The 25,834-nt window shown below is 43.2% G+C and overlaps 1 protein-coding gene across 2 annotated transcripts; it reads right to left on the bottom strand.

Annotated features, from left to right (window-relative positions):
* Positions 1-360: 360 nt before the first annotated feature.
* LOC105040449 (WPP domain-interacting tail-anchored protein 1) lies at positions 361-20,612 on the bottom strand. Of its 2 annotated transcripts, none has more exons than XM_010916980.4 (5): positions 20,455-20,612; positions 19,502-20,012; positions 18,214-19,421; positions 16,433-16,600; positions 361-767 (listed from the first exon to the last, which is right to left on the bottom strand). In XM_010916980.4, exons 2-5 carry the CDS (start codon positions 19,974-19,976, stop codon positions 552-554), a joined length of 2,067 nt encoding a protein of 688 aa, XP_010915282.2. In that variant the 5' UTR covers positions 19,977-20,012; positions 20,455-20,612; the 3' UTR covers positions 361-551. The 2 variants fall into 2 exon arrangements, with proteins under 2 accessions (XP_010915282.2, XP_010915281.2); XM_010916979.4 differs by lacking the exon at positions 20,455-20,612 and adding an exon at positions 20,268-20,440.
* Between the last annotated feature and the right edge of the window lie 5,222 nt (positions 20,613-25,834).

Below are 25,834 nucleotides of genomic sequence, written 5' to 3'. Positions count from 1 at the left end.
TGCAAAGAACAAAAAAAATGATTGAAAAAAAAATTATAAAATAATTTAATTATAATTTTTAAAATTTTATTAAAAATAAATTAAAAAAATAAAATTTGAGTTTGAACTTTCTTTTTCTTTTACACCTCAAATCGGGAGTATAAAAAATTGAGTGAGTAAAAAATAGGAAAGGATTGAGAGAACCTTTCTCTACCTTCCACCTCTCAAAAAAATTTATCAAACAGATATCCATTCTTTACCCTCCCCTTCCCTTGTAAACCCGTGTACCCCCAATCCAAACAGTCCGCAAGAGTACCACCTTCTAGGATTGTCCCATAGCTTCTTTTTGGGCTACATGCATGAGATGAGAATAACCCTGGATACGGTGAAAGTGTGTCATTGAATAACCATGAAGTTAGTTTCAGTTCATTGTCCGTTCAAGCTAAGGCTATCCAATATATTTAAAGTTGCGATCCAGAAACACACTGGACATAGCATCTCCAGCATCTCCAGCAGAAAAGGCGACATGACATTGGCGTTCTTAATGTTGTGAGGAAATACATGAAGAACTTTTAAGCATCGCTACTTTCTTGTTGATACACATAGAATGTAAGAACAGAAACTAGCAAGACAAGAAAAGCCATGATTAGAAACTTTGGAGTAAGCTGTGTGGCTTCTATGGTCCTCACAGTCTCAATCTCAGATTCTGCGCCCGTGGAATCCTCTGCTGAAACTGTTGTCTCCATGCCTGTATCATGGACAGGCATGGCTACAGATGACTTCTGCACCTGATAACATAAGAGTTGGAAATCAAATATTTTCCCCAAAGAAATCCTTTGAACTTGAAAAAATCTACTGCAATATGCAACGATGATTTCATGTCAGTGAATCTGGCATGCCTGAATCGTGTAAACGGAAGTATCATATTCAATTATAGTTAGAGGTGGTTTCATAACTGCATCATGTGATGGGTATCAATTGCATTTATAAATAATACTTTCAAGAGCTCATATTTTGTTCTGGCAATTGCATTTACATTACCTAGTCAAGCTTGATTGTTGCAATATAGACACATGATCTTTGGTTATAACAGATATAGTACATGCAGCAGACAAACTCTAGCAAGTATAGGTAAATGCATATAGCTTTTGCTTATGAAACGAATGTGATTCAGTTCAAAACAAATAAACAAACATTAAAATTTTGATTCAGGAAGGAGTAAGCCATGAAGCCAAACTCCTGAAAAAGGCTCCAAACATTAACTAAGTAGATACTTTTCAACTGACCATTAACTTGATGTCAGCCATCCAAAGAAATGAGCCAAAGTCCTAGCTTATCCTAACCAGTGCTTAGAGGATGGGCCCTACATACCAAATACACAACCAACTATTATCAGAATCTGCTTTGATTCCTCAAACGGTTGTAAATGGTTGACTGTTGTATTGGTTTAAGGACAAAGATGGAGGCTCCAATTTACAAGGTGAATGATTTAAAGTGACTCAATTGTTTGCTCAATTGCATTTAGTAGAGGTCAATGCATGAAGTGCATTATTTAAAATAAAAGAAGAAGAAGAAGAGAGAAAGAGTTAAGACAGTTCTATGTGTAACAGGACTCACACAATGACGGCACATGTTCTTGTGAGGCAAGATACTGCCACTAGCAGACCAGTTCCAAAGGTTGCATTGCCATTGCCATTGCCATTGCCATTGCCATTGAAGCCTGGCCACCCTCTGATTATATCCAATCCCCTGGCAGGATGTTTTCTGAACTCCAAAGGGATAATCCTTCCAGCATGACCCCCGTCCAGAAAGGGGCAGTCTGGCTGCAGATGGCCAATTTGGCCGCACGTGAAACACAGCCCTACCCTCTCATGGACAAAAGCTTTCCAAACCAACCACTCTGATCCCGGGCTCTAATGCACTCGTGCGGTTCAGGCACACAACCACTCTAGCATAGTAGGCCTTGGTCACCTGCTCTGTCAATCATTGTCTCGGTGCAGAGGTGGCTCACAAGGGTATGTCGGCTCCCAAGGCAATGTTCTTAGCTGTCATCCAGCGACCATGGGAGCCTCATCCAGATAACCGCAATCTTAGCCTCCGCTGTTGCAAAAAAGTTTGGCCTCCAAGTCTCAAGTGCGAGCCTGGCCAACAACCGTCCATGATCTCAAGCCCCAAATCTTCAGCATATCTCCTTCTGAATGAAAATGGAAGCCAAAGACTTCCTCAGGTGCCTCCAACAATGGAAACTCATGCTCAAGCTGCCATTTTAACTTGAGCTCATACACAAAGGGCACCAGCGATGGTTGGAGACCAAGAAATTTCCCAATGAAGCAATACCTCCATGGTTGCCTTAGCCACTCTAGTTCAGCATCATCAAAGATGTTCTTCTTAAACCGAGTTTGCAAGCGCTCCACATCAACCAGCTAAGAGGATGAGTCTCCCAATGCCAGAGGGGGGCTCTCCTCGAGGTACATCCACCCACGACCGTGACTTAGCACCGGCACACCTCCAGCTGCCTGATGCACCTCCATTGGAGGTTGACCTTGTACATCTGGCTGGCTCACGCCCACATGGTTGTTAGCAATATCCTCACCACCACAAAGTCCTCTTGGTGGTTCGGTTGCTTGCTCACACTCCTCTCTCTCACCCTCGTGTTACCATGAAAAGAACACATGGAGGTACAGAATCTATTTTTCTTGTTGCTTCCTTAGATAGACTAATGCATTATAAGTAGATAACCTTAAACAAAAAAGTGCTGTCCGCATCACATTATTGCTTCTCTAAAATTATTAACGAAGACAATAATTTCTGACTAGGGGTGTGAATGAGCTGGGCTGTACCAAGATCACACTCCAAAATATGATCTATTGGGAAAATTTTGGAGTGAGCCGATAATATGAAGAGATTGAAAGATATCCAACCCATTAAGTTTGTGCCAACATATCTCAATCGTACTAGCAATCGATCATAACTTGCTCGTCTAAGCCCGACAATTTCCACCAAAGGCTGTCCGACCCTTGGTCGGCCAGTGCTTAGTCCGACCCCTGGTCGGCCAGCTCTTAGTTCCAACAGCTACGCGGCCAACACCTGGGACGATTCCTGGTCAAACAGCTTCCCTTCCCCCAGCCTTTGGTCGTCCATAATTTAGTATTGACTCCTGGTCGGCCAACATACAATTTCGACTTATCATCAACCAACATCGAGCCTTGATCAGCCTAGACCGACCAAATCAAAATTCAAAAAACTGACGTCAATCGGATAACAACTGTCAGGGAGCAGATAAGGCAAATCATGATCTCCACGATGCGAAAATTTTCGAACAGTTGGAGTATTACGCAAAATCTGCCTCAAGTCTAGCATAATTGTGCCAGCCCACCTAGCAACCATGGCTTTGACCTCCATCTATAAAACGAGACCAAAAAGAGAGACCCCAAATATGCAATTCTTTCTAAGCCCTACGCTCCTCTCTGTTGGTTCTACTAGTTGACTTGAGCGTCGGAAGATCTCCATCGAAAAACCTTTCGGTCCGGACATTTTGCAGGTTCACCACCCGAAAACCCTGTTCATACCTGCAACTCCAGCGAATTCGACGTCAACGAACTTTAGCACCAACATATTGATGCTAGAGGGAAGGATCTGTTCCAAATCGACGGAGTGCAAGTCTAGGGTAATATCACCATGCCACCAAAAAGAGCAGCAATTTCTCGCCAAGCACAGTCTCGCAACACCAGTGCAGCAGCCTCACAGTAAGAAGAGAATCATGCCAACCAATCGGCCCTGCCACCTCTGACGGGAGTCTCGGCTCCTCCGCCTGCAGCAATCACGATGGAGCAATTCAATCTGCTTTTTCAATAGGTTCAAACTCTGACGGCGGTGGTTCAAGCAATCCAGACCGCTCCTGTGCCACCTGTGGGGCAAGCACTGCCGCCTATGGTGCAAACGGTTCCTCCGCCACCTCCTGTGTCACGATCTGTATCGGATCCACCTCCAGCGGACTTTCAGCCTGCGGCACCGCTACTTCATGCCCAAATAGTTCCACCACCTCCACCTGAGCAGTCCCGAGTCCCAAAAAGACATGCTACTCACCAACGCCGCCCCAGAAGCCCAGATCCAAGAAGGCGATGCTCCATTAGCCCCCAATCAGGACATGATTCAAACCCGGACCATCGGTCCCTTCATCAATCAACAACTCGTGCCGCTCGAGATCCTGAAGTCGAGTGGAGGCTCCAAGAGTTGGACCAACGGATTGAAGCAATCCGTTACCACACCTCTGCATCACCTGATGAGTTTGACGATGCTCCACCTTTCAGCTCTGAAATAATACGGAAACCACTCCCACGGCATTTTCAAGTCCCTCAGTTGGAGATGTATGATGGACCACCGACCCTACTGATCATCTAGAAAGCTTCAGACAAAAATGCTCCTTCAAGAGGCCTCGGATGCCATCCTTTATCGGGCCTTCTCATCAACTCTAAGGGAGCCGCCCGACATTGGTATTCTGGTTTGAAACCAGGATCGGTTCACTCTTTCGGACAGCTGAGCCGATTCTTTTCCAATCATTTTGTTAGTAGCTGTCGGCAACAGAAATGGTCTGACTTCCTCCACACCATCAAGCAAATAGAGGGAGAACAATACAATTTTTTGTTAACCGTTTCAACTTGGCTACATTAGAAGTGCACGACCTTGATCAGTCGGTCGCAATATTAGCCCTAATGAATGGGCTGCCAAAGAACGACCTCAAGAAGTCTCTGATAAAAACCTATCCCTACGACTATGTGACATGCTGGTCCGGACAGAGAAGTATGCACGAATGGAAGACGTGTTCGCATCGGAAGTTACCAACTCTTCCGCAGTAGAGGGAGAGTCACAGCAAGTCAGAAAGAATAAATCGTCAAGACGAGAGGAGAGGCCCAAACGATGTTCAAGGTCTCCACCTCGTCGGCAAACAAATAATTCCCCTCCCAGAAATCGCCGGCCGAGGAGTCCTCGATGGGGAGGACGGCGTGCCTCTGTCGAAAAGATTCAATAACTACACTCCCTTGACAGAGCCGAGGAAAAATGTGCTGATGCAAATCAGGGGGCAAATTTCAGAAGCTACACCAACGCAGACTCATGCAGCTCGGAGAAATCCTAATAAATATTGTCTGTATCACAAAGATCATGTCACGACACGAAGGAGTGCTTATAGCTTCGAGACGAGATCGAGGAGCTCATCAAGCATGGCTGCCTAGATCATTTCATTCGATGCAGGAGAGAGTAGGAAAACTGACAAAGATCCCCATGACTTCGAGAGCAACCACCACCAGCCGAGCCCCAAGAAGACTAGCCCCCGATCGAAATAATCAATGCAATCACTAGGGGGTATCGCAGGAGGGATTCCAGCAATGAAGGGAGGTCCACAGGGAGAAGGATCAAAGAGCCAATTACTTTTACTGAAGAGGACATCCGAGAAATCCAATTCTCACACCATGATGCAGTGGTTGTATCTATAAATATTGATAAGCATCTTGTATGCCGCATTTTGGTTGATAATGGAAGCTCGACAAATATTTTATATTTTGATGCTTTTGAAAAAATTGGGATTATCCCCTAGCAGGCTTGAGAGAGTGGAATCTCCGCTGGTCGATTTCACTGGAGAAGCAATCCCAGTGGAGGGTGTTATCACGCTACTTATAAAAGTAGGCCAATATCCGCATCAATCCATTGCCCAAATTGATTTTCTTGCCATCCGAAGACCCTCGGCCTACAATGCAATTCTTGGACGTCCTGGCCTGAACGCATTCCACGTTGCCGTGTCAACCTATTGCCTGAAAGTGAAGTTTCCTACTGCCTACGGATTGGGAAGATCTACAAAGATTAAAATCTGGCACGGCACTGTTATCACATCTCATTGCAATGGCCAAAACCGCAGAGATCTACCCTGTCGAAGGACTAGATCCCGTGATGAGCTAGCAGAGACTCGAGGTGAACCAGTCGAGGACCTCATCCCTATTCTCCTGGAGGATGGAAATAAAGAGCACACAATCCGGATCGGATCAAATCTGGATTAGATAACTAAAGAGCAGCTAACTTTATTTTTACAGAGGACTGGGGACATCTTCACATGGACTCCAACGGACATGCAGGGGATCGATCCCTCGGTGATAGCGCACAGCTTGAACATGGATCCGAAGTACCGTCCATTCAAGCAAAAGAAGAGGAGCTTTGCACCAAAGCATCAAAAAACCATTGCGAGAAAGTTAATAAGCTCCTTGATGCTGGCTTTATCCGGGAGGTCCAATATCCCAACTGGATATCCAATGTGGTCATGATGAAGAAGACGAGCGGCAAATGACGGATCTGCATAGACTTCACCAATTTGAATAAGACGTGCCGAAGGATAGCTACCTGCTGTCGAGGATTGATTAGATGGTGGTTGCCACGTCCGGCCACCAACTCTTCTCTTTCATGGACGCTTTCTCCGATTATAACTAAATTCGGATGGCTCCTGAAGATGAGGAGAAAATTATTTTTTTTACTAATCAAGAACTTTTTTGTTACAGGATGATGCCCTTTGGCCTAAAAAATGCTGGTGCAACATACCAACACCTCATAAATAAAGTCTTTAAAAAAAATAGATTGGGCGAAATATGGAGGTCTACGTAGACGATATGCTGGTCAAGAGCAAATCAAGAAAAAATCACATCGATGACTTAGCCGAGGTTCTTGCTACCCTACAAGGTACAACATGAAACTGAACCCAACAAAATGCACCTTCAGAGTGACTTCCGACAAGTTTCTCGGCTTTATGGTTCAAGTCGGGGGATAGAGGCCAACCCTGAGAAAATTAAAGCTATCTAGGAGATGAGCCCACCAAGGACGATCAAAGATGTCCAGCGTCTCACCGGAAGAGTTGCAGCCCTCAATCGATTTGTATCGAAGTCGGCCGAGTGCTGTCTTCCTTCTTTGAAGCCCTCAAACAACATAAAAATTTTCACTTTAATGAAGAATGCCAGAAAGTATTTGATGATCTAAAAGGCTACCTTAGTTCTTCCCCTCTCCTGGCCCGACCAGACCTCGGCAAAGAATTGCTCCTGTATTTAGCAGTTTCTCCAATGGCAATAAGCGCAGTGTTAATCCAAGAAAAGAACAGAATTCAAAAGCCCATCTATTATGTTAGCCGGATCCTAAGGGGCGCGGAAATTCGGTACACTAAATTAGAAAAGCTAGCGTATGCTCTCCTCATCATCGCTCGGAAGCTCCAATCCTACTTCCAAGCTCACACTGTCGCCCTTCTAACCGACCAGCCCATGAAGAACATCTTGCATTGACCAGAAACTTCTGGATGAACGACAAATAGGCAATTGAGCTCTCCGAATTTGACATCCAGTTTCGATCTCGGCAATCAATTAAGGCTCAAGTATTAGCCGACTTCCTAGCTGAATGTATTATTCCAGAAGATGAACCGATCAGAGAGGAGGGGGAGGCACTCACAGAGCAAACCTCAAATTCTCCAGAAGATCCAGTTGATGCGTGGAAGCTATATATAGATGGGTCATCCAATCAAGCCGAGTCGGGAGCAGGGCTTCTTCTTATGAGCCCCGAGGGGATCATAGCAGAGTATGTCTTATGGTTCAAATTTTCCGCATCCAATAATGAAGCAGAATATGAAACACTAGCTGCAGGACTCCAAATCGCTAAGAAGTTAGGAGTGCAGGATCTGAAAGTATATAGTGATTTTCAATTGGTCGTCGGTATGTCAAAGGCGACTATGAGGCTCGGGAGGAAAACATGATAAAATATCTTCAGAAAGTGAAAAATGTGATCTCGGTGTTTCGAAACTTCAGGGTTTAGCAGATACCAAAGGCGGAAAATACACAGGCCGACTTGCTATCTAAGCTGGCCACTTTCTCACCTTCGACCTGCCTAGAAAAACCTACTTCGAGATGGTGAAGAAACATGTTATAGAGGATTTGATAGAAGTGACGCAGGTGGATGATGAACCCTCATGCATCGATCCTCTTCTCCACTATTTGATAGATGGATTTCTGCCGATGGATCGAAAGAAGGCACGCAAGATTAAATATCAAGCATCTCGGTATGTCCTGTATGAAGGAAAGTTATATAAGAGATCCTTCTTTCTTTTCTGAAATGCCTGCGATCATCGAAGGTGGACTACGCCTTGAGGAAGATCTATGAAGGAAAATGCGAAAGCCACATTGGAAAGAAAGCCTTGTCTTATAAACTTCTTCAACAAGGTTATTATTGGCCGACAATGCAAAGAGATGATGAGGATCTGATTAAGCGATGTGATAAATGCCAAAGAAACTCTAACGTACAACATCTACCCTCTGTGCCGATCACCCCCATATGTGCACCCTAGCCTTTTGTACAATAGGGGTGGATATCCTCGGTCTATTTCCTCCAACTTCTGGGTAGCAAAAATTCCTCTTGATTGCTGTGGACTATTTCACGAAGTGGATAGAAGCTGAAGCCCTCATTAAAATCACAGAAACGAGAGTCAAGAATTTCATCTGGAGGTCGATAATTTGCCGATTTGGCTTGCCTCGGGTATTGATAATAGATAATAGGCGACAATTCTCAGGAGCCAAATTTGCAGAATTTTGTGAAGACCATAGAATCTCCCACCACCTGACATCTGGGGCGCATCCACAAGCAAATGGAGAAGTCGAGGCCACAAATCGAACTCTCCTATAGGGCATAAAAAGGTAACTAGACCCAAGAGCTTCACAACGTGCTTTGGACATACCGAACAACGTCCAGAACTCCCACGAGCGAGACACCCTTTAGTCTCGCCTTTGGCACTAAAGCAGTAATACCGATGGAGGTCGAGGTTCCATCAGCAAGGATTGAAAATTTTGATGGACAGACCAACTCGAAAAGGCAGCGTGCATACATAGATTTGCTGGAGGCCCGAGAAATAGCTCAAATCAGAATGATAGCCTCCCAACACAAAATGATCCGCTACTTCAATTCTCGAGTTCGAAACAAAACTTTCAGAGTCAGCGATTTAGTCCTACGCCGAGTAGAAGTCTCCTAACCAGAAAAACGAGATAAACTATCTCCAAATTAGGAGGGACCATACCGAGTGCTCGAGATCGTTAAATCGAGGACTTATCGATTGACAAAACTCGACAGAACTCCGTTGCCGCGATCTTGAAATTCGGAGAACCTCCGTGTGTACTACCAATAATGTAATTTTTCAATAAATGAAATTTTTTTTAAAATATATTGTTTGTTGTCCTTTGATCGACAATGCGTGGAACGTCTTTGATCGGTAATGCGTGGAATGTCTTTGATCGGCAATGCGTGGAACGCCTTTGATCGGCAGTGCATGGAATGCCTTTGATCAGCAAAGCACGGAATGCGATCTTAACTCGTTCATCTACAGCAAAATAATAATAATAATATATAGAAGTAGAGTATGTAAATGAAAGAGTTATTATTTCATTCCATTAAAACATTTACAAGGATCTGACCAGCTCTGCGGCCGATCTTACAAAAAAAATAAGAAAAGAGAAAAGCCTCCTAAATAATTTTTCAGAGTTTTAATACGATGCCTTTTTATTCGGATCAAGCTTTGCAACCTCAGTCGGATCATACTCAGCTGACTTGACTTCGTCGATATCGGAAGGCCCCGCATCATCAAGATCCTTGTCATGAGGTACCTTGTAAGGAATTACGAACTCAAAAAATCTGTAACTGTCTTCTCGCCTCTCACTTAGTTACGTTAAAGCATCATCCAAGTTCGTTTCTGGACCAGACAAATCGAAAAGATCAAGATATGAATACAGCATCTGAATGGCATTCCGACAGAAATTATAGCCGGTATAACGTCCACTGACAAATATGGTGTGGATCATTGATTGTGAACTAAGCATCGATGGCCCACTTACTCAGAAAGCTCTCTCCGCTCCTCATCGGAACTCTTCACCCAAAAGCAACAGGTTTCTCGGCCTCTCTTCCCTCGTCGGAGCAACCATTAGGACATTCCGTTCTTGCATGACCTCGGCAACAGCGACTGCCTTTTTATCATTCAACGCCTGCTGCAGGTTGGAAATCTTTTTTTTGGCATTATGCAGTTCACCTTGAAGTTGCAACGTGCGCACAGACGACGCCCATCCGAACTCCCTACTAGCGATCAGCGATTCTAGAGCAAGTATTTTCTTTCGAACAGAGTCAAACTGACGGTGATATAAAATCAATTTTGCAGCCAACCCCACGTCTTTTTTCTCGTCGAGTCGGATATTTTCTTCATCTCCTTGGATCAGTTGCACTTTCTCGATGCTACGCGCCATAACCCCTCACGAACTTCCCGCTGAAGCATGGCAATCTCCTTTCCAGCCTCCCCAAGATCCTTCTGTGCCTTCAGTAATTTTTTCCTTGATTAGCAGCTTTTTTCTTGAAGAATTTGAGTTCCTCTTCCAAACTATTAATATGAGCCTCGATCCTCACTACCATCGCCGATGAAAGGGGCTTGGCCGGCAAAGGGGCAGCCACTACGGATTCGACGCCACAGACATCATCCACCAACTACACAAACAATTAAGGAACGGTATGTTTAAAAAATTCATGATTTCATTCCACTAAAAAAACTTCTTACAGAGGTTAAAAAAAAAGAAAAAAAAATACAAGTGTTTAGTCCCCGACCTTCTCTTGGAGATCAACGATATTCGAGGGAGGCTCGAAGGACCGACCTCAGCACTAGAAGAGGAAGGGGCGACAGCAAGAACCGGCTCGACAACATTCTCCTTCTCGAGAGCAGAGACCTCGGGGGTCGGAGTTTCTTCGTCATCTTCCTCATAATCCAAAAAAGCAAGATCTATATCTGCATGCTCTTCCTCGATCAGCTTCCAGCAGTTGATCCACCCCTTCTTGTGAGCCCCGTGATAAATTTTTCTGCGGAATGCCACGTGGCTATCATGATACTCTTGCGATGCCTTGAAAGCTCCAACTGCTTGAGCCTTCACCTCGACAAAGATGGATGATGCCTTGTACTCTTCCACAGCATGGCGCTCGACCTCCCAAACACGCTCTTCAACCCTCTCTTCAGTCTCTCTCCCTCTTCTGCGCAAGAGCGAGATTGGCTTCCACCTTCTTGAGAGCCTCCTGAAGGTGCTTGATGTCGGTTTCAAGTTTTTCCACCTTCGTCTAGGCGGCCAGAGCATCGTCTTCAGCCTTTATTTCAGTTTCCCGTGCCTTCCTTTTGGCCTCCCGTGCCCTTGCTTCCCTAGCCGAATGATCCGCTAAGTTGACGACGACATGAAGCAGCTGCATCCAAACAAGTAAAGAGAATGAAGCGAAGAAAGAAAAACAAATAGTTAGAGTAATACCTGATGTCCAATCGTCAGAGACAGCCTCTTGAGGCTAGAGGCACTCATCTTCTCGATTTGTTCCAATTCCGTCGGGATTACGGAGTTTTCAATTGATTCTTGGACTACCTTCCAATCTTGAAAAAATAAACCCTTCGAAATGTCATCGAGAGAAACCTCCTCCTCGGCTAAGTCCTTGGAAGGCCTTGCTCGGGTTGGGATTTTGAAAGGCTGGAGCTGATCGATATGCCCTTCTCGAGAATCGACAGTCAAAGTTGGAGCTGAAGCGGATGTTGCCAATACCACTCCGATCTCGATAGAGAGAGCTTGGTCGGCCGAGATAGACTGTTTGCTGGACTCAGTAGCTTTCGACTTATTTTTCTTTTCGGCTGCAATGGGGGAGAGTGGCCTTCAAGCTAACAAAATCTTTTGCCGAAGGTTCCATATCTACAACCATTCAACAGACGTCGGATTAAAAAAAACAAGCAGAAAAGAAAGCTAAAAAGTATAAACAACTCCACCCACTCCCGTACTCATTTGGACAGAGCTCTGCCGAGAAGAGGGACTCGTCGGATAGGAGTTCTTCCAGACGAGGAGCTTTATATTCTTGGAGATCCCTGAGCCCCTTCATCTCCTCGGCACTCAGCTCTACGGCCTTCAGAGATGAAACTTCAAGCCAACCCCACTCAGAAAGACCCCAATCATCTATAGAAGAGCAGGAGACGAAAAGGAATCGCTTCTTCCACCCATGAATAGATGAAGGAGCCCTGATAATTAAAAGGGCAACACTCCTCTATGACGAGACATACCACCAGTCAGCATATGGATGTCTCTTAAGAGTGAAAAGAGCTGGAAAAAGGAGGATAGAAGGTCAGACTCCAGTCTGAGAACAGAGGATAAGAAAACCTACTATATATCTAAAGAAATTTGGAGAAACTGTGCAAAAGGAGATCCCATAAAACCTAAAAAGTTAAAGAATGAAGGGAGAGATGAAAAATCTAAGACCCGTCCGAAAAGCTTCATCATATACCGCTAGTCGGCAGGGAGGAAGACTATGAACACGAGCGTCGGCACCAAGAAGTTCAAGATGGAATTCTTTCGAAATGGAATACTGAGCTCGGATTAAGGCCAAATTGTCCAAGTTTAGCACAGATTGAATCTCGTCGAGTCCAGCCAAATGATTAGTCTTGGATTTGGGATTTTTTGGGTCTTTCGTTCCCTTTCATGCTGGATCCCTCTCCAACATAAGACGCTCACTCATAGAACCCTCGGAGTCCGCCATGGGGGAAAAACGAAAAAGAAAAAAGAAAAATGAAAGAAGGCAAGAAAAGCCTACCTTCGATCAAAGGCTCAGAGAAAGCATCCAGAAGCATCTCTTGCAGTGAAGAAGAGAGGACGATGAGAAAAAAAACCGACTGCAAAAGATTGAGGTAAAGGGATGGCAATGGCGGAAAAGAGAAAACTCTCAGGAGAGCAGCAGAGCGAAGGTGCCAAAAATGGAGAACCCTTTTTAAATAGAGGGTCGCACGACCTTCAGGAGATTTCAAATCGGTACAGATTCCCAATGCATGCTACACATCAACCCCCTATTGGTTATGGGCATACCGTCAGTTTCAGCATTAAATGCACCATAGCAAGATGAAGGTAGCGTCCGCAAAGATTTCAAAACAAGCTCATAATTATATCATCATCATCTTCGCCTGAAAAACTGCGCGCAAACATCTGTTTAAAAAATCTTTGCATATCCCCTGCTATTTAAACGCCAAGTACTCCCATAGCCTGACCAAAGCTCGAACTAGGGAGTAGGAGGTTTGTGTTGGAAAAATTTTGAAGTAGATCGATAATATGAAGAGATTAAAAGATATCCAACCAATTAAGCCCGTGCCAATATATCTCAGTCGTACCAGTAATCGACCATATCTCGCTCGTCCAAGCTCAATAATTTCAACCAAAGGCTGTCCAACCCTTGGTCAGTCAGCGCTTAATCCGACCTCTGGTCGGCCAGCGCTTGGTCTGACCCCTGGTCATCTAGCTCTTAGTTCCAACAGCTACACGGCCAGCACCTGGAATCGATTCTTGATCAAACAGCTTCCTTTCCCCCAGCCTTTGGTCGTCCATAATTTAGTATTGACTCCTGATCAGCTAACATACAGTTCTGACTCATCATCGACCAACATCGAGCCCTGATCGACCTAGACCGACCAAATCAAAATTCAAAAAGCTGGCGCCAATTAGATAACAGCTATCAGGGAGCAGATAAAGCAACCATGATCTCCGCGATGCAAAAATCTCTCGAACAATTGGAGTAGTATACAAAATCTACCTCAAGTCTCGCATAATTGTGCCAGCCCACCTGCCAACCATGGCTTCGACCTCCGTTTACAAAAGGAGATCAAAAAGAGGGACCCTAGGTACGCAATTCTTTCTAAGCCCCACGCTCCTCTCTGTTGGTTCTACTAGCTGAATTGAGCATTGGAGAGTCCCCGCCGAACACTTTCCGATTTGGACTTTTTGCAAGTTCACCACCCGAAGGCCCTGTTCATACCTGCAACTCCAACGAATCCGGCATCAACAAACTTTAACACCAACATGGTCCAAAGATAAAACCCAAGCACACAGCCTAGTATGACTTGAGTTTACCAGGCCCGAGCTTGCCTAGCTATATGGATCTGTGTTTCTCGAACCTTGCTTTGGCTAAATGCCACTCAATTTTTGCCAAATAAAAACCTAAGAGTGCCCAAAATTTCAGTTTCCAAGAACTTAGGCCTATTAAGGCTTTAGGGCCTGAAACCATTGGTTGGTCCATTCCTTTTTAAGGTCAGGTCTTCAGGTCACTCGGACTGGCCCAGCCTATTGGCAACCCTATTTCTAACAAAGATTCTAAGTTTATATCTTTGCTTTTGGAGAAATTTGAACAAGGTGTCTTAACCTAGATTCTAGGCAGCAGCTTACATGATCCTCAAAAAGAACCATTTTAATTCTGCTCACCACAGTCTGAGTGATTTGTTTTGAAGATAAGTTCCTGACAAGACAAACAACAGAAGATATGGACATATTGCAAGTTGCACTTGCATATAACAATTTTGAGACTGTATCAAGCTAAAAAGTAATGGTCAGATTGTCTAATTAGAACAGTTAAAGCATACTAAAATTTGATGTCCATAAAAAACATCAAAAACATCATGAATAATAAAATTCAACACCAAGTAGAGAAAACAGAGATCTGACAGCTGTTTTAATTAGAGATGGTTTTGCTGGCTGAAAATATTGAGAATTAGCTGAAAGTCCTCATTGACCAAATGCTTGCAGGAGTCGTTTCCACACAGCTCAAGGAATATGTAGGTTTTCTCTTTACTTGTTCATCTGGGGAAAAATCACTCATGAATTATTAACAGATCATATTAGAATTAGTGGTGTAAACAATCTGAACTTCTCAAGCTTGGCACAAGCTCGAGCCCAACGAGCTTGAAGCAGCACTTTAGTCTCGAAATCAATTTCAACCCAAGCCGAAAATAGACACTGCTTGGTCAGGCTCCAGTCATAAAGCACATATAGAAAGCTCAGAAAACGGCCATTGGATCTTAGATAAATAGTCCACAATATTTTGATCGTCTCAAGATTGAATTTTTGTGTAATTTTGAATCCATTAAATGTTAATTCAGATTTGAACCAAGCTTGAATCAAGCTCTAATTCAAGCTTCAATAGATTTCTTGCTTTAATTAATTCCATCAATTAGGCTCATGTTTCGCTTGGTTTGATTAAAGCTTGAATCGAGCATGATATAGTGGTAAACAAATCAAGCTTGATCTCAATTTTCAAGTCATCACAAGATCTTATCTATTCAATGAACAAGATGCCATGACACATATTTGGCACTAATTCATTGAACATCCATGCTAAGAAAAAGGTACAGTGATATACATCATTATTAGCTTTCTTGAGTCATTTGGGGTTTGTCTTTACCTCTTGACAGCTGTTGACCTGTTATATACTGCAAATTGATGATGTGGTCCATGATATTGCTCCAAATAGTGGTTGGTGAAGATGCGCATCTCAAAATAGATACTCATATTCATTTAAAAAATAGGAGATAATTCTACTCTAATTGGAGCGGAAAGAGATTGATGTGGTTAACTTTCTTTCAAGAACGAAGCAATGGTTAAAATATGTCCAGCTAATAAATAAGTCTAAAGGGCTAAAGAGAAAGGAAATATCTTAGAGACTCCTACCCAGAGATCCAATTGAAATGCCTGAAATATTTAAAGATTTGAAGGTAAAGGCTCAAAAGTTATAGGAAAGATATAATGGACTACAGGTTGATCAAGTGGTCGCAACATTGGGCGCACATTATGAATGTGTTTCAAAATGGAGACAGTGCTCCATAACCTAATATCTCTGAAGATTTGAGGGCACTCCATTCTTCATTTTAGCCAATTAACAAGAGTAACAGTCAAAGATAACTGCAAATTCAGTGCAATTTTTTCCTCAGCTAATATCTTCATCCAACACTTGAGATCTAGCAGCATATGTAAGAGACATCATTGTGGAAAATTATATTCAAGAAATAGAAAAGCATTCCACTTCATTCTAGTATTATTAGAAGTAAAATTCAAGATTCTTCTGCAGAATCTTTATCATATTCTGAAAGAACCAAAGTTCATTCATCCAATATTTCTTCTGTTGCAGAATATTTTGCATATACAAACAGTACTTGTGTACCAATATGTAGCATGTAACTATTATGAGTTGTACTAATGCGTGAACTGCACCGGTTTCTTGAGTCCTTGTCGGACCCTCACCCCTGTAATGAGTCGCTAATGCATGAACTGCACAGGTTCCTTTGGTTCTAGTTGGATCCCTGGAATGAGTCAAGGAAAACAATATATATTGCTTTCGACTTGACTTCCACGGTAACAAATTCATGCATGAAAACATGCACATAAGGTGGGTCTCTTCGTCCTTGTTGGACCCTAGAATAAGTCAAGGAAAAAAATATATATGGTTTTCAACTTGACAACCATGAAATAAATTCCTCGAAAGACAGTGATAATATAAAATGCAAATAAAAAAATATTTAAACTTCTCATGATTTCCATATCTGGAGCTTATTTCATCTAAGAAACATATAGAGAACAACTACCTGAAAATCTGTAGTTGAAGATTCTGTTAATGCTTCCTCTGACTGTTTGAGGATGCTAAATTCATTATCGTCATCATCATTCCCCTTGTGACTCAAAGTAATTTGAGTACGATCCTTTGTTCTGCATCTCTCTGCCAGGATTTTGTTCTTCTTTCTTAATGCAGATATCTGCATATGAAAAGAATATGCATCTTTTAAAGAACATAGCCTTTTTGCATATATTATGTGTTAGTCTTAACAGGGTGACCCGACAATCAAATCCTATCAATAAATGCATATATTTGCTGTAATCAAAACTTTCGGCAAGTCACATACAACCAAAGTTGTTAGTAGTAAAATTTTTCAATCATGTCCAAGAACATAAAGATAGCTCCGCACGTTACTTTTGAATAGTTTGAATAGATCTAATAATAGGCACAGCTTCATTTATGGTTCACCAACGAATATCTGTTACATCCAACACTCAGGGTTGAAGACAGAATAACCATAACTGACAACTCCATCACCTCTGTATGTTGACTTGTATGAATGTTTTGTCATTTGAATTTTTATTTTCAAAGGTTAATTTTCCAGCAGAAGAAACCTTGCAGATGCTTCCACAGAATTAAGATCAAATTCTGCTCTTATGTTTCTGTTACCAATCCTTTACAAATCAGAGCACATTTCCTTACTGACGTCTAAGAGAAGATGAACGTTTTCATTGGCATAAGAAATATGGAATGAACTTGCATATCAATTCCCACTAGTGAATGTGCCCAAAACAAGTTGCTATAAGAGCTTGCAAGTTCTATGATATATAGGCTTATCCTGTAAAACCTTTCCCATAACATTGATGTACACTGACAAATGCATGCAAGTTCCATTGGCTAAAAGCGATATGGAATCAACCTGCATACAGATTTCCCTTATGAATGTCCCGAAAATATGTAAATCCTTTCCAATAACATTGATGAACATAAGTACATGCATGCAAGCACATACACATGTTGATAGAGTGAACGAGCGAGCCACAGAGAGAGAGAGAGAGAGAGAGAGAGAGAGAGAGAGTCCCATCTATCCTATCGATGCTGATGGGCCCTAAATCATTAATTCATAATGTACATTAAAATAGTAAAAACAAGAAAATAAATGTTATGGAGGTTCCTTGCCTATGCATCAGACTATTGATTTGGGAGCAATACATAAAGGAATGTCTAGATTATTTCCACAAAGCTGCACATGCAAACAGAATAAGGGAGACCACCAATTCCTCTTATCATTTTTCTAAAGATGACCACCTGGGCTGCCTAGACAGTCCACCTAGCAGGGCTGCCTCAGTACATGACTTAGCATTTTAGTTTATGTTAGAGTACATAGGATCAAGGATGGGATTGATTTATAAATTAGCATTAGATGTTGCCTAGTTGACAGTTACCATTACCATCTTATGAAAAATACCTTTAGTTTTTTCTTTTCTTTTTTCCTTTTAGTTATTATTTGTTTCTAGTCTATCATTTTTTCGGCCACCTTGCACTCTGGGCACCTGCCTAGCACCTTGGTGCGACCCCCAGCCACCAATCTGCTGACTACAATCTTCCAAAACATTGCCTTCAAATGATGCCCCATACAGAAAAAAATCGAAAGCAAGCTTAAGTATAAGATTGATGATTAGAAAGGAGATTCATGTCTCTTCCACAGAAGCTACAGCACACAATCAAGAAAACTATCTACATAATCAAAACAAGCTAATGAAAATCATAAACAGAAATGTACAAAAGAAAAGAGAAATAACAAGAGCATACCTGCAATTGAAGGCGCTCTCTTTCCAAGGCTAGTTTCATGACCAGGTCGGTAATGATTTTACTCCTGATACCAATGTCTTTGGCAGTGGTCATTTTTGCAACATCTGCTTGATGCAAAGATGTCTCCAAACATTCCAATCTGCTTCGTACAAAACCCAGCTCTTCATTTAGTTCCAAATTGGTTTCAGTTAAGAGAGTACACTTAGCTTCAGCATTCTCAGCCCTAGTCTCGGCTTTTGCAACCTTTCCCTTAAGATCCTCAATAATATTTTCCATATCTCTAAGGGAAGCATATAACATATTCTGCTGCTCTTCAATTGCTTCAACGGATGCTTTTGCATGTTCCAACTGCGTATCTGATTCCTTGAGCTGTCTCTCTAGAAGGATTGCCTTTTCCGATCCACTATTTCTAAGTAAAACTAGCTCTTCATTAAGTTCCACGTTAGCTTTGGTTAATTCTGTACACCTAGCTTCTGCACTTTCAGCCCTGTCTTCTGTTTTCAGAACATTTTTCTTGAGACCCTGAATTACATTCTCTAGCTGGCAGAGTTCAGAACGTAACAAACTCTGCTGCTCCTGACTATCTTCAAGAGCGGCCTTTGCCACCTGCAATTCGATATCAGATTCACCTAACTGCTCCTCAAGTGCTCTTACCTTTTCCCTTAACGTCAAGACCTCAGAACCAGCAAGCGTGCAATTATGATCAGCTTCTTTAAGGCTGGTTTTTAGACCATTCTCTTGCAACGCAAGGATGTTATCGAGTTCTGCACAACTAGTTTTCAGCTTCTCAAAAGCACTGTCTTCAGCAGATAACTTCATCATACATTTCTGCAACTTGGATTTCATTTCGCATTCTCTATTCAAGGACGCATTTAGGTTTAGCTGGACACTCTGGACTTTCCCCATTAATTCCTTTGAGATGCCCAGAAGCAGCTCAGCAGCGTTTTCTGCCTCAAACAGCTTCTCCAAAATCATTTCTATCGATTTTTCCATGAAGTAGGACTCCCATTCTGCATTGTGCAGTTTCAATTTGAGGTCCTCTTCCACAGATCTTGAGTCTGACAACTTCTTTTCAAGATCCAGCTCCCTAGCCAAACATTTCTCCAGCATCTGCAAAACATGTCTTTGCTGATCCACTGTCTGGAGTTTCCACTTGCTATTCATGGAAGAAAGATGGTCATTTTCAGCATCCTCATCTTTGCCAGTCCCTGTCAAAAAGCAAGCATTACACTAGAAAGTCAATCCACCTTCATTCAAATATCAGCAAGAGAAAATGATTTTGACTTACAAGGTTCGTAACGACCGAAAACTAAGGTCCTTTCGAACTTTGCAGATTGCATTCTAATATCAGCAATTTGATCTTGAAACTGCTTCAAGGACTCTTGAGCATCATGCAACTTCTCTTCTATTTCTGTTGATGGTTCTTCAAGGCGGTTGTCCCTGTGAGAAAGCTTCTGGTGGGCATCCACGATTTCCAACTGGAGCGAAGACATAAAATTGTCGAGTTCTTTGACCTCCGTGTTCAAAATACCAGACAAGGCATCAAATTCAAAGGCCTTCTCGATGGACTCGTTCGAGATGTCCTCCACATACTCGGTGATCAGAGCTTCAATATCACTCGCTCTGCTCGACACTTGCATGAAAAGCATCTCCAAGTTCAGTAATTTTTCAGAAGAATACGCTAGGTCAAGTTCTACTCTCGTTAAAACCTCCATGGCAGTTCCTTTGCTCACTCTCTCCCCGCTTGCAGTAATTGCCATCATGATTATTATTAGTAGCCCTGCCACGATCCTACTTTCCTGAACATAGCAAAGATTGAGGGCAGAAATCCGTGAGTTAGGTGGTGAATAAAAGATGCAGAGAAACTTTGCTGGTAAACAGAAAACAAAAATTTGTCATCATCTAAGTCAATTTTTGTTCCAGAAAACAATCCTGGCAGGGAAAAAGAAAAATAAAAATACACGAGAATATAAAACGACTTCCAAATCAATCACACGAAAACAAGAAACAAACGAATTCGAGAAAATAGTTCCAGAAATTAATCCAAAGCGTGCCTTGGAGAAAATGGATCTCGAATCATCCGCCGCGATTAATTACGACACCGCCTCCATCGGTAGATGGATCAAGAGAAAAGGAAAAAAAAAAAAAAAAACTAACTGAAAACCTAATTGGCAAATTTCTTTTCCCCTGGAGAAGAAGATAGATGCAGATTCGCATGAAGGGATCCGGACGGTATGTTACCGTATACAGTCCCCGATCAGGACCGTGACAGCGAATCCCAGCGATGCTCCTTCAACTTACTCGGTGTGGGACCTCCTGCCCCTCTTCCCCCTGGTTTTTCCTTTCCCGCGGGCCGTAGAACTTTCTACCGCAGGACGAAATAAACACGCAGCTCCGGCAGGCATATCAGACGGCTGGTGCTGCTGCTTAAGTTCATGAAGTCAACTTTTTTAACTTCCTCTATCGTTGATCACATTGTAAATTGATTCTGACGTCACAGAGATGAATATCTCCGAACACCGCATGATATTTGATATCCAATTTTTTGAGTTGCTCTCATATTGTGACCGTCTATTTATATAAAAAAATAAAAAAAATATTAGCCATCCGGTGATTGTTGATGATCTGATGTACAATCATCATGGGATTGAAAACTCGGTCACTTGTGCAGTCTAGATCCAATGATCAGGCGGTCATGATGGGTTAAAGCAGACCTCAAGGATGATTTTTACGCGCAGAGAATAGAATTGATTCGCCGATTAGTGGAGAGCGGTAGAGCACTTTAAATTCTAGCAATGCATGCTAGGAATTAAACAGAAAAGAAATTTTCATCGTATGCAATGCGAAGGGAGTTGAAAACTCACAAGATTCCTTGTGCTTCAGCTCTAAATTGGTGATGGAACACGCACTGGTCAGTCATCGTCGTACTCCTTGTTATCTTCTTCCTTGTCCTCTCAATCTTTGTTCGATGCTTTTTCATCCGCATTATCAACGACAAAACCTCCCACTGGTCAAGTCTTCTTCATGCGATTCACAGGTGGGCCCTGAACCTTTTTTTTTTTTTTTTGGAACCAACTTTAGGACCCAGAAAGACATTAAGAGGCCACATGTTAAAGCAAACCGTACAGATCTAAAGTTACAGTGAGTTCATAGATGACCTAAAAGATGAAGCGAAGTTTGGGAGTAATGAGTATCCAAAAAGGCGGAAAAGGAATGCAACAAGTTAACTATAATCTGTATGAATCACAACATTGTTGGTCGCCACCAAGAAAACAATACTTCAGACAAAGACAAAGAAACATGGTCGGGAGTTGTTCCCGCTGCAAAATATATCTACAATACTATTATAATATAATAAGCAAAATGATTGCTTTCCATGAACAGGAGTTGAACTTTTTCATCAGATTCAGATTACCCATATCGTGTAATTGTATCACTGTAAGAAACGATGCGGGTAAATCTTGCAATGTTATTGAAATGTCCTCGCCAGAAATTCCAAAAGCCGTAGCACCACTAAGTCTGCAGAGATTACAGTGCCTTGTGAATAAGAAACGAAATAATCAAGAAAAAAAAAATCAAATAGATATCAACCAGCCCCAATGAGTTGACACTCATTGAGCCAATGAGCCAGAATCCGGCCGGAACAATTTTTTAGCAAAAAGGTGACCGTGTGAAGAAATAAATGAGGGAGCCATATACCTTCACAAATACCACCTTTGGAAAACTAAATAGCAAAAGGAACTAGCAGCAAATGCCGGCGTAAATAACAGCAACATTATCAGAAAGAAACACAGGAAAGAACTCATCCACGAGGATAGTATATCAAGCCCTGATGTCAAAATTCCAACTTGCAAATTACCCAACTAGGAAAACAGAAATAAAATATTCAAGGTTTGTGAGAAGACCTCAAACCAATTCTGAAAATTCCAAAAAATCCAAATAAATAGGGATGCACCAGCAAAGGCAGACAACAAAATATAAGAACAGAAATAATCAATGAAATGAAACGCAAGGTGCGACTCATAAGGAAACTAAAACTAAAAAATCGCAAACCAAAATATTTCAAGAGGCAATAAGGAAGTCAATAACCAATACAAAATCGTTGCCCGTCTCCTTAGCAATGAAGGATACGGTTGCATGGGCCTATAGAACAAATCCTGTTCAAGTAAAGAAAAATTAAATGTGTCAACAAGATTGCCAAGAGAACTCAAAAAATATTTTTATAAAAAAAAAAAAGAGAGGAACTTAAAACAAGGAGGACTTTCTGTTCAAGTAAAAAAATCAAAGATTTTACTACGATGCTCCAAAAAATATTTTAATTTTTTTATGTTTTATATATTTTTGATCGTTGAATTAAATATGAACTATTTAGATTTCAACTACATAAGAGGTCCATGTGCATGCCGAATACGATAAATATTTTAAAGATCAATTTTTTTTTTTTTTTTTTTACTCCTGAAAATACCTCATTTGAAACATCAAAGGTAGAGGAGTGGGAGAGGGTAGTGGCACGAGAAGCTGCAGGAGGGAGGGGTGGGGGTGGGTTAGTGGAGGGAAGACCACCGTGGGGGGTTGGGGGGTGGGTTGGGGTTTGTTGGTGGTGGGGGGCGTGGGGGTAGGAAGGGGGAATGGGAGTACAAGGATGGCGGGGGCATCGTGGACGAGGGAGGGGGGCATGGTGGTGAGCCGTGCGAAGAGGGGAGCACCAGCAAAGATTTGGGGGCCGCAAGAGGGGGGCGGGTGCAGGGTGCACTATGGTGGAGAAGATGGGAGTGGGGGGGTGGGTCGTGGCACCAGCGTCGATGAGGGAGAGAGGAGAGGGAAGACAGTTGGGGGGCGCGAGGCGCACTGTGACGGAGAAGACCGGGTAGGGAGCGCGCGATGCGTTGCAGCAGAAAAGACAGCGGGGTGGGGGGGCGCAGTGTCAAGGTGTGGGGAGAGGGGCCGATGGTGGGGGGTGCGAGGCGTGCATGGGGTCGTTGGAGTGAGGCGCGCTACGGTGGAAAAGACGTTGAGGGGGGAGCATGGCACCGGGGTGCAGGGAGGGGGGGCATGAGGCATGCTACGATGGAGGAGACTCGAGGGGGGGGATGGAGCGGCACGAGCACAGGAGGGAGACTTTGGTGGTGGCACGAGTGTCGGTGAAAGGAGGGAAGACCATTGGGAAGAGGGCCAACACGTGCACACGAGGGGGTAGGGGGCGGCCACGAACATTGGTGAGGGGAGGGAAGATTGGCGATCGAGGAGAGGGTTGGGGGGCACAGCACGGGGGTGGGACGAGTGGAAGGAGAAAGCAAATATTTAAAATGCTCTTTATAATAAAATATAATAATGAAGCATCGTAGCAAAATTTAAAAATTAAATGTGTTAACAAGATTACCAAAAGAAATCAAAAAAATAAAAAAATAATAAAACTTGTTATGGTGGTATCATGGATACCTCAGATTTACAGCTCTATAGATTATAATTATGATACAAAGAGGCATGCTGTGAAGAGCTGAGCTATATGTATGTCGTGAAGAGCTGAGCCATATGCATGCTATGAAGAGCTACCTTCATATGAGCTGAGTTGATCCTGATATGAGCTGAGCTGACCCTGATATGAGCTCCTCTATGCTGATACGAAGATCTATGCTGATATGAGTTGAGGCCAAAAGCAATAAATATCTCCACGTGAAGAGCACATGAAGGCAAGCTAAAATCTCTCTTGATTGACAACCTATGCAATTAATAGGTGGGACCCTCATCTACCATGAGGTGACACCACTCATTCAACAAGGCCAAAAGATCAAGCACGACCTTCAAAGTTATTCAAAAGGGGTATTCAAATCTTCCACTCAGTATGCTACCAACAACGATCTCCTCACTTCACAGGAGTGATTGAAGGCTGAATCATCTCGCCCGCTATGGTAATTTCAACGGTCCAGTAATCTCGAGATCGTGCAATCTCACAGCTAATAATTCAGCTGTCTGGCATCCTTCTATATAAACAACCAGAGCTCCGAGGATCCAAGTAAGTCCAATAAAATCTCTCTCAGAGAATCCGTTGCTGCTCTCTTATTCTCTATTTTTCTGATTTGAACGTCGGAGAGTCCTCGTCGGAGCCACAATATCCAATTTGGGACTTGTTTTGTAGACCACTTCAGCACCAGCATCGTTACACGAGGTTTTCAGGTATTCGTCTTCCGACTCCGATCGATTTTAGCAGCAACAGATAGAGGAAGGACTTACATTCGCATTCATGGCTCAAAGATGGACATCTTTCCAGCTTTTCAATGCCGTCGCTTCCTGACAGATGGCCAGCCAAGCGACAATCAAGTTCAACTGCTGGCGAGATTCAAGCCATCCACCTCCAAATCGACCAAATGGCTCGACCATTTACAATCCATCTAACGTCGATCAGATCTAATAGCCCTCGAATCAATCAGCACCTTTCAAATAATCCTAGTAGGGTTCGAAATCGAGGGGCTGGTGATCCGAATGAGGAAGGAGTTATTTTTTATTTCCTCATTTACATTTCAAACTCTGAATTTTGGAACAAGGAAGGAGATCATGGCATCCCCACATGTAGAAAGAACGAAGTTCCAAATAAGGAAGATCGCGACAGATTCATAAATCTTTATGGTAAAAAAATCCTCAGGCCGTCATTTATTATTCCATGTTAACCCCTTTTTGCAGAACTACGGATCCTTGAGCACATGAGCCGAGGTGAATTTCGAGATCGAGCCAAGATTTTGGCTAAGTCGAGGCCATGGTCCTCTCCCCATAAGAGACTTCGAAGTCTCCCTTGCTTGCACCTCGATCAGATCTGGCTTAAGCAGATCCCCGAGATGTAAAAAAAAAAAGAGAAAGGAAGAAAGAGAAGAGAGGTCGAGAAGGAAAAGAAGAAAGAGGGAAAAAGGCGGTAGCCGCAGGCCTCCCCTGCACCCATCACGCATTCGATCGGCCTCCATCGTGGCATCCTCGCACCTTCGGCCGATGCCAAGGCCAACACCAGCAACTTCGAGCCTTGTATGCCTGCCTCAGCCGGTGCCGGAGTCGGCCATCGCAGTGGCCTGAAGCCTTCCCACGATCGACGTGGTAGAAGCTACCCATGGCGCCAACGAAATCATTGTCCGGCACAATTGAAGCTTCCCGGCCTGGAACCTTCCACACACGCATCTACGGCGCACGAGCTCCTCTCGACATCGAAGCTGGGCCCGAAGGCTCTGAAGCCTCCCCCACTCATGTGCTTCACCTTCGACAGCATCGGGGAACTCACCTGCGAGCAACCTTGAGGTCCTCCCTTTCCCCCTAGGTCCTCGAGCTCGACGGCATGGGCAACTTTCTCATTGGGGGAGATGCTAATGTTCTAGGCCAAATTTTGACTGTCGCACGAAGAAGCGAGCCCAGATGGAGATGCTCGTTGACCAGCTCGACCTTCTGAGGGCGGTCGGTACCATCAGTGGCAGCGAGGGCCATCGCTTGGTGAAGCTCCACCTCCTTCTCTTCCATTTCGTCCTCATCTGATGAAGGCCTATCTGTGCACCGCCTTCAGCAGCGATGTCTGCAACCTCATCATCGGTGCTCTCTTCAACATCGCCCTGGTCCCCACTGAGCCAACCGCAAGTGCTCTTCCTTC

This window comes from Elaeis guineensis, chromosome 3, assembly GCF_000442705.2.
Source record: "Elaeis guineensis isolate ETL-2024a chromosome 3, EG11, whole genome shotgun sequence".
Taxonomy (NCBI): domain Eukaryota; kingdom Viridiplantae; phylum Streptophyta; class Magnoliopsida; order Arecales; family Arecaceae; genus Elaeis; species Elaeis guineensis.
The sequence above is the reverse complement of the archived record's forward strand: the minus strand, read 5'-3'. Positions and strand labels throughout refer to the sequence as shown.